This window comes from Hippocampus bargibanti, linkage group LG12, assembly GCF_051943395.1.
Source record: "Hippocampus bargibanti isolate YZ-2025 linkage group LG12, ASM5194339v1, whole genome shotgun sequence".
Taxonomy (NCBI): Eukaryota; Metazoa; Chordata; class Actinopteri; order Syngnathiformes; family Syngnathidae; genus Hippocampus; species Hippocampus bargibanti.
Genome location: NC_142745.1, coordinates 6,127,688 through 6,137,688, shown reverse-complemented (window position 1 = coordinate 6,137,688; position 10,001 = coordinate 6,127,688). Strand labels below are relative to the sequence as shown.

General features: G+C 40.6%; 1 protein-coding gene and 1 long non-coding RNA gene across 2 annotated transcripts; one reads left to right on the top strand and one right to left on the bottom strand.

Moving 5' to 3' along the window:
- Nucleotides 1–1,468: 1,468 nt before the first annotated feature.
- LOC148890179 (uncharacterized) lies at nt 1,469–5,383 on the bottom strand. The gene is made up of 3 exons (XR_016116614.1): nt 5,263–5,383; nt 2,699–2,824; nt 1,469–1,597 (listed from the first exon to the last, which is right to left on the bottom strand). It is a non-coding gene; the product is annotated as an uncharacterized LOC148890179 (long non-coding RNA).
- On the top strand, nt 5,276–9,909 carry cav3 (caveolin 3). Its single transcript, XM_089010130.1, has 2 exons — nt 5,276–5,534; nt 9,121–9,909. Exons 1-2 carry the CDS (start codon nt 5,418–5,420, stop codon nt 9,460–9,462), a joined length of 459 nt encoding a protein of 152 aa, XP_088866256.1. The 5' UTR covers nt 5,276–5,417; the 3' UTR covers nt 9,463–9,909.
- Nucleotides 9,910–10,001: the final 92 nt, after the last annotated feature.

The window sequence follows — 10,001 nt, the reverse complement described above, 5'->3', positions numbered from 1 at the left end:
GCTGTTTGGATTAGCCTTTCAAAAACCAAGACCGAGTGCCGTGTTTCACAGAAAAAGATGTCAAGGACATCCATCTATCAATTTTTCTGATCTGGTTAACCTCACGAGGGTTGCGGGGCATAACCGAACGCCTAAATCACGTTTTACTTCGGAAAAGACGCGACACACAAACTGAAAATGACAAGACGGAAGAGAGCATCATCTCGTGGGGCAGAAAAGATCTACATGTTTGCACTTTCTTAAATGAACCGTTGGAAGAATTGCAAAATAGCAGATGTGACATTGACCGATGTCAATATTGTGTGTGTGTGTGTGTGTGTGTGTGTGTGTGTGTGTGTGTGTGTGTGTGTGTGTGTGTGTGTGTGTGTGTGTGTGTGTGTGTGTGTGTGTGTGTGTGTGTGTGTGTGTGTGGTGTGTGTGTGTGTGTGCTGAGGCCCAACTCGCTGTACTGTAAACTAAGCAATCCTACTTCCAGGTTAACATAAAGTGACTTTGACTGTGATGTATTGTTTTTGAAATACGATTCAAAGTGAAAATACTGTCAATTCTATTCCAAAATGGACATCCAAGACACTACTATCTCATGAAAACAACTCTTCCCCGTCTTGTCCTTCATTTGGGACTTTGTCCGAAACAGATTTTCAATGCATTTTTTTTTAACAAACCTTGAAGTTGGGGTGGGAAACAACTCGGCAACGGTATGTATACTTACTCCTTGACCACTAGACGTCAGTACAGTACAATATTTGGAAGTATGGAGCAATCAGATGCAATTTACCAGAAGCTAGCAACGTTAGCATCTAACAAGGCTAAGCAGCTATGCTTACCTTTTACCTTTGACATTGGTGATGTGGGTGTTTCTGCTTGATCGTGTTTCACATCGATATTGTGGCTTAAAAGTGGCTCTGGATCTTCGCCCAGGCAAGGTGGTCGTAGAGAAGGAACTAATGTAAGTTTGCCATCACTGTAGAATGGATCACTTAATAACATTTTCAGAATTATTACACACTTCAGACACGTGTAAAAGTAATAAATGGCAGTTTCCATCATATCTCCCCTTGAAATAATCTCGCATGTATATATTCAGTACCGTCACAGCTTTCAGACTTGGTTACTTGAATGATGTTAAACCATATATACGTAGTTGTATTAAGTTCATCCTGTCTACTTGATATCTAATTAAAGAAAAATAAAACACGTAATTGAACACGTAACATACGCTGTCTGTAAGAAAAGAATCTGTTTTGAATTAGACGTTAAACCATGTCTTCCTCTCAGATGTCTAAATCTTTTGATCCACAATTATTAGGAGTCCTTTATTCACAGCAACCTTGTTTGAAGAGAATGTCAAATTTAATGGCGTATCTGAAGGGCGATGGCTGGGTGGCTCTTTCTCAAACAAGACCTAATGAGACATTGCATAGAAGATTGTCATGGGAGACAGGCATGTTGAATTTAATCTAGGCACGTCTCAGGCTGGAGCGATGCATCAGCGCACTGTGTTACGTTTCACCTGGGTGTTAAGCACCGTGGGTTGTCCTCCATCTGCTGGACACGGATGGTTGGCAGTACAATGCAGTCAGTTCAAGAACAACCACTGCCAAGTGATTGGAAAATTGAAAGACTTTTAATGAAGATAAATAATATACCCCCGAGTATTGTTTACTGTCTGTCTCTGAAGTCAGAAAAAATGCATGTTCTCATTCCTGACTAGTTCAAAAAGTGATAACAGATGCTCCCCAACTTACAAACGAGATACGTTCCGAATGGTTGTTTGTAAGGTGAATTTGTTTGTAAATTGCTTCAATGCTATGTTTTGCTTGGAATGTATGTTTAAGGCTTCTATAAGTATATTTAAGGTTTATATAAATATGTTCAATGTGTGTATAAGTAACCAGTATTGGTTTGTACTGAAAAATAAACATTTAATAAAATGTATGTTCTATAAAGATGTATACATGTACAACCGGAGAGAATACTACATATGTTATCACAAAAATTTTTTGTATGTACCGATGTTCGTAACTCGAATGTTCTTAAGTAGGGGAGCATCTGTAATAAAACATCATATAACATTTTTGCACGGCTGTTGATGAAGAACAATTAGGTCAGAGTATCACACAACATGTGATCAGAAAGCAATTTTCATGCAAACAATTTCATCTCTTCAGTCAATTCTATGCATTTTTTTTTACATTAGGTGTACACTACTGACCCCAAGTGGACTAAATTATGCATGCATGAATCATCGGTTGCCGATGACTCAAGGGATGGAAAATTCAGACAATGGTGTGGTGAAATTTCTGTTTGGTGGTATGTGATTCATAACCGGAACCGCGATTCAACAAAGGGAATGTGAATACATATTCAGGCCAGTGTCAATCAAAACTGAGTCTCGATATCTTTATCAAGGCCACTTTTTGCACAGCCTTCCTACTTGATCTCAATGGATGATGAGTGCCTGCCTTGAGTGTGTATGTGTTATTGCAAAAATGATTAGTTGTTTTTGTGTGCAAAAAGGCAAAATCAATTTCGATAAGGCTGCATTATTGTACAACAAACCCCTTATATGCATTTCTAGCTTCTCCCCTTCCATCACACAGTAAAAGTGTTCTATTTTTAGACCCGGTGACGTGTATTTGGCTCATTTGGCTCGGGTGGCCTCGCCGAGACTCTGAGTGGACGATCCCAAGCCCACCTTCAATCTCAGTTGATCTATTTACGTCCGTCTCCTTCCTGACTGGCCCGCGCCACAGCAGGAATGCCTCCCAAATCCATGCCCTCTGATTCCATTCCTCCACGCTAACCGCCCCATTGGTGCCACCTGGGAACCAGAGAGGCAAATGCAAATGCATTCCCGCATGCCATTAACTTGAACATGATATCCCATAATCAACAATCCCTTAGCTGGCTTCTTTTCCAATTTCCCAAAGGGGACTGCTTGCCTTCTTTCTTGTTCTTTTTTTGGGAGCATGACAGGCTCTAAGCTTTTTTTATGCAACACTCTGTTATCGAAAGCGTTGACTGATCGCAGCAACTGCATAATTGAGAAGGACCAACATGCCATCCTTGCAGTATGCGGTTGCTTGAGTCGCACATTGTGTGTCGAAGGGGTGTGACGAATAATGATACACTTATCACGAGACCAAGATTTTGCAATTATCAAGATTTACAGGATATCGAAGCCTACGCCTTAGAAGTAAAATACAGGTACATGGATAGTAGCCGTCAGAAAGGAGCTCAGACAACTGACTGTAGACACTTTTTATTTCGTACTGCTTACAAGTGGATCTGAACAATCATTGGAAAGTTTGGCAAAACATCCTTAACTTAAACACGCCCCCTGCTATATGCATTCTGGGTGAGAGGCAAGCACAGTGACTTATCAGTCAGCGACAAACCAAATTAACTCCTCCACTGCCAGACGTGCAAAAATCTGTCCACTCCAGTGCCAGGGTTTTTGTCATTGTCACTCAAATTCCAGAACTAACAGATTATTAAGTATTAGGACTACATAAACCTTCTTTCATCAAAAAAAGAGTTAATTCCTAAATTATATGGATCTGGAGTTATATGAGTTTTAAATGTACATAATGCTTTACATAATACAAAGCAATACATACATATTGGTTTACATACAGTCGTGCTTTAACAACAGCTGGAGCAAAGCGCTAAAATGGACAAAAGGCAAATGACGACCCCGCGTGGAAGGGACACAACATTGCCAGAGGGCTGACTAGTGCTTTAATGGAAGTCCCAGCAAGAAAAACAAAACCCGAACCAATTCGGGAATGGCGCTCCACGTCATATTTTCAATTCCCGAATAAATTCGGGAATGGCAGTGAATGAGTTAATAATCATTTTTAACTTTTTAAAGAATTCTGTTACAATCTAGTGGACGGGTGCCACACCCAAGATCCGGGTCACCACATCTTTTTTTGTGTCCTGTGATGGCTTTTTAAAAACAATCTCTGTCTTTTAAAATAAATTGTGTAGTAGTTGAGCGAATGTATTTGGGAACTGGGGGGGCTTCTGATTTCAGAATAAGTTATCTGTCAATTGATTTTGAATACAGTATGTGGTAATATGAGGTGATCATATACAGTGAGACCTCAACTTATGAACTTAATTGGTTCCCAGACAGAGTGTGTAAGGCGAAAAGTGTGTCTCTCAAAAACATTTTTCTCATAGGAAACCATTAAAATGGGAATAATCCGTTCCCGGGTTTCCATAAAATATACTTTTCAACTAAATAAGCCTTAAAACTACACACAACATACCTTATTCTATGTATAATAAATGTGCTGTTGTATTGTAATGAAAGAAATACACTGCATTGTATCATAAAGTCACTTTATTTACATTTGTGATGGTCATTTATGGCTTGATGGAATGGCGTTGGAGGTCGAAGGTTAAAGGGAATTGCTGTTTGGAAAGAGAGGCGCATTACATGAGGACTGTAATTAAAGAAATAAACTGTGCTGTAAAATAAAGTTTTATTTACCTTTTTGATGGTCGTTGATGGCTTATGGAAGGAGAGTCACCTTCCATAAGGACTGTTGGTAACTTAACCTCTGGTGCTGTTCGGTCGTGTGCTTCCGCCGAAGATCACTGCGCCAGCCGGGGTGGGTGTGTATTATGAAAATAGTGCTTATTATAAGGTTTAATTTTCATAAATTTGACGTTTGTAAGATGAAAAGTTTGTAAGATAAGGTGTTTAGAGGTCTCACTGTATTTGGTTGGTTGTTGGTTCGCTGGCATAATGAAAAACATAATTCTAATGTGACACCCCAGACAAGGGTTCGATTTCATCTCGGTCATGCACATGTACTCATTGAAGCAGTTGCTGAGTGTAACTTTTGACAACTTTGACTTAATAAAGCGACGACAGGCCGCCTTAATCCGTAACGCCAATCCGAATGAGTCGATGAAGTTATCGTGAGCGCTGTGAACATATTTAACAGCGTCAGTTCACATCCGCAAGACAACAACAGCAGAAACGGATAATGTAATTCATTTTTGACTTCTCCGCTGCACTCCAGCGAATGTAATTAAGCCACAAAAGACAACATTCCACACGCAGGAGAGGGTGCGCGTTGTTGGAAATTGGTGCCACAGTGCAAACCCTGCCCAGTCGGCCTCCCGCAAGCCCATGTGAATTGTGACACAAGCCTGGTCTCTACTTGATTGTATAGCCGTGCACGCTACATTGTGTGTGTGAGTGCGTGCGCATAGGGTGGGAGGTCAGACCTCCAAATTTACCAGAGTGTGCAGCAGCTGTCCTCTGGTATGTCAACGGGACCGTCAGCACACTCCACGCTGGGGTTCACTAGTGATTTGCTGTGCCTGCAGTGCGCGTTGTGACGGCTTTCCCCTCGCTCCTCTTCATCATCCAGGACCCACCCCAGGCCTCAAATATGGCGGACCAGTACCAGTACAATACCAACGAGGAGAAAATCATGAAGGACAGCAACACCAAGGAGATCGATCTTATCAACAGAGACCCGAAGCAGATCAACGAGGACGTGGTGAAGGTTTGTGCCGTGCGGTGACCCCGCCCTGTCGATGCCAAAATGGAAAATCCATTGAATGTGGACATGCGTTGATATGAAAAGAGCTTACACAGACGTGTTGATATGAAAAGTCAAAAATAGGGAAAACAGCTTGCTGAATTTGATCAAAATTCCTTGAATAGACCCACAAACTATTCCTGGTGCCTGTCCAGAACATTGCATTTATTTTTGGGATTATGGAGAATGTGAGTAACTGATAGCCAAAGCGATGGTGTTTTATTTAGATTTGACAACTGTTTACTCGCCGATTGTTAGCTGGCGTTACTCGGCCTTGAAAATGCAGACCAAGAGTAGAGTTTGTTGTAAATTTGAAAGTCTGCCAATATGATAACTACAGTGATACCTCAGCTTACGAATTTAATTGGTTCCCAGAAAGTGAGTGTAAGGCAAAAGGTTCATCTTCTGAACATTTATTTCCCATAACAAACCATTAAAAATGAGAATAATCCGTTCCCAGGTCCATAAAAAACATATTTATTTCTGAAATAAGCCTTAAAACTACACAAAATATACCTTATTTTATGTATAATAAATGTGCTATTGGATTGTAATTAAAGAACTAAACTGTACTGTATAATAGAGTCGTTTTATTTACCTTTGTGATGGTCGTTGATGATATCCGAGTGAAGTCGCCGTGCTTTCTCGCCGATAATACCCTCACACACACTGCCCATGCTAGCTGCTTTTCGTGAATCCTATCAACAGAAGTTTTTCAACCTCTTCTAATGCTTGAGACTGTTGCTTAGAGAACACAGAAACACCCTCAGCCACACGTAGCAATGGTCGACTTAGCATACTGGTATTGGGATGCTAAGTCACACAAACGCACATCTTGTTGGTGTTTTGCGATGATTTCCTTCTTCTGCTCAACCGTAATTTTCTTTTGTGTCCTCTTTGGCTTAACACTAGCCTGTGGTGGGGTCTTTTTCGTTCCCGTAAGAGCAAAAGTACTCCACTTGATAACAAGCCACGGCTGCACTCAAAGAAAGTGTGTGTGGAAAACTAGTCCGCCAACCACCATGTTGCTGTTCGACCGTGTGGTTTGGTGTTCAGTCGCCGAAAATTAGTCCGCCAGCCACCGTGGCGCTGAGTGGTTTGGTTCGACCGGCGAAAACTAGTTCGTATGCCAAGATTATATTCTCGCGAATTTAATGTTCGTCAGTCAGTTATTAAATTGTCTTCAATTATTATTAATTATTATTATTATTATTATTATTATTATTATTATTATTATTATTATTATTATTAATTATACTAACTCATTCACTGCCAGACTACGTACAAAAATATGTCCACTCAAGTGCCAGGGTTTTTGTCATGCTCATTTCACTCAGAGTTTTAGGACTACACAAACAATTCAATTCAGCGTAATTCATCAGAAAACAAGCGTTAATTCCTAAAATATGTGGGTCTGGAGTTAATTAAGCTTGAAATGGGGGCAGCTGTAAAAAAAGGCAAATGTTGCACCCTTGTGGAAGGGAAAAACATTGCCAGACATCTGACCAGCGCTTTATGCCCCCCCCCCCCCCACGCGCAAGAAAAAAGAAAACCTGAACAAATTCTGGAATGGCGTTCCACGTCATGCTTTTTAATTCCTGAATACATTCAGAAATGGCAGTGAATGAGTTAATTATATTAATAAATAATAATAATAATAATAATAATAATAATAATACATTTAATTTCTAACCGTCTTTCAAAACACATAAACTTTATCACAAATTTCATAAAAAATATAAATGTTATTTATGACACATTTATTTGACATTTAAAGGACAACCGACGTCACTTTTTTTGTTTTTTTCACTGACATCAGAAAAACGTTTTATAGCATCTAAAATACTCAAAACACGCAGTATGATATTTTTAGTCAAATGCAAAACACCAATAAAAATGACTTAAAGTCTCCAAAATCTGGACACTTTAGTGACGTCACGTACGGACTCGTCACCAACTCAAAAACAAGACTTCCAGAGTATTCAGCGCGAGTCTTAAAAGGTAAAATATAGCTATATGCGGTGGAATCTTTGTAAAATACGCTCAGTAGAAGTAATTTAAAGCCATTTTACAAATTATGGACACAACTTGTCCGGAGACGTCGGTTGTCCTTTAAGTCCATATTTTAGCACGTCCACGCACATGACCTGCTCTTGTGGGCCATATTAAGTGACCTGGCGGGCCCGATCTGGCCGCCGGGCCTTGAGTTTGACACCGGTGGCCTATAACCTTGAAAAATCTAAAAGTCCTTCATATTCACTCAATGGGCACAGAGTCGCATACGCTAGTGTGGGAATTTTGACGATGGCTATATCAACCTCCTGTCTGTCCACTCCTGCCCATTGTGACAGTGGGGCATGAAAGTAGCAGTTAATCAGAATCAGAAAACCTTTGTTTGTCCCGCAATGGGGGAAATATATATGTATGTGTCTCATTTCTGCACGCAAAGCAATTTCCTGTTCCGACAACATTGTTTTACAGCAGAGGTGATCAATACGTCGATCGCGATCGACCTATCGATCTCCAAGGTACTATTGGTAGATCGCGTGACATTTGTCATGAACTGACGCTATACAAATAAAGTTGAGTTGTTTTGGGCGAAAAAATCTCGACGTTAGCCAATCAGCCATCCCTTTGCTTGATTGGCACACCGGACAACCAATCATATGACATCTCATTATTAGGTACGCTGTGCGTGCTCAAACAACGCAAAGTTAACAAGCTAGTCGTTAGTTACATCCTAATTTTCATTCGGTTTTATCCTCTTAAACGTAAGATAGGGTATAAAAACGTGTGGGGGAGCTGTACCAAGTCAGAAGAAAAAAAAGTATCACTTTCATATGGAATGGGAGTGGGACTTTTTTTTTCCACGATGACATTTTCCAAGTGCGTTTGTCTCGTCTGCCAGTTATCGGCGTGAACTCAGGTCATGGCAAAAAATATGTTGTGCTACATATGCGGTTATACATCAACATAAGTTGCAAGAATCGTCAATATATTTCTTCATAAATATAATGGTCAGATCACTTTGACTTGGTCATTTCAAAAGTAGCTCCCGTGTTGAAAAAGTGTGAGCACCCCTGTTTTACAGAGTTTGGGCAATCCCATCTCGCCTTCAAAATGCATTCAGAACTTGTCAAACAAAGTGTAAACCAATTCGGCATTTTATTCAGAGGCTGAGCACAGACGGATTTCTCTGCCCAAACGGATCATTTCCACTGGTTTGGAAGACAAAACGTTTTTAGATGAGTAGGGCGTCTGCTGCCTGCTTGTCTGAAAAGTTCATTAACATTCTGTTCCAGTCTCAGCTGGGAATGCAGACACATTTTCCAATCGGCCAAGTGGCAAATTGCAGTGTAACTTTGTCCATACTCCTCATACATTACTACTGTCCATACAAACATAACTCATTTACATGTGGCAACTGTAATTACCTCAGTTCACAGACAGTTAATAACCTAGCCCATTTGGAGTGCTAACAAAAATCACAGATAAATTCGAATTAGCTAGAATACAATTAGCTAATTTTATGACTCTAATTTCTCCACAGGTCGAGTTTGAGGATGTCATCGCAGAGCCTGACGGCACCCACAGCCTGGATGGCGTGTGGAAGCTCAGCTACACCACCTTCACCGTGTCCAAGTACTGGTGCTACCGCATCCTGTCGGCCATCTTTGGCATCCCCGTGGCTCTGCTTTGGGGCTTCCTGTTCGCCTTGATCTCCTTCTGTCACATCTGGGCTGTGATGCCGTGCATCAAGAGCTGCCTGATCGAGTCGCAATGCGTCAGCCGCATTTATTTGCTGTGCATTCAGACCTTCTGCGATCCTTTGTTCGAAGCCGTGGGCAAGGTCTTCGGCAGCGTGCGAGTGGCACTGCGCAAGGAAGTCTAAATAAACTCACCCGACCGACAACACTGAAGAAACAAAGTGCGATCTGATGACGCCTGCTCTCTTTTTCTACACTACTCTTATGCGGAACAGTACGACTATTCTGTTCACCAACCTCTCCTTCTGCAGACATCTGTTATCGAGAGATTTTACTTAGATTTTGTACAAAAAAAAGTAGCACATTTCTATATTTGCATCATACCGTCCTTCCCATACGCTCTTATTCTAAAAGGGTCTGTTTTCAAAACATTTCTATAGAATTTTGTACACAAAAATGTGAAGTTGAAAATTAATAAAGTTGCACCGTAAGATATTTAGTAGCAGAAATTTGACATATTTGTACTACATTGGCACCCGATCTTACCCTCCTGTTAACACGAAAGCTTTAGCAGGATTTGTGTACAAAAAGAAACCATTATTAGCAGAAAAATAAAACATTTGTTGTGATTGTTTTGGCCTGGATTATTTAAAAAAAAGAGTGCAATGTCGAACCATCTTGGATAGACACACCTTGTTTTAAATATGAGTCCGTTATATCCCAC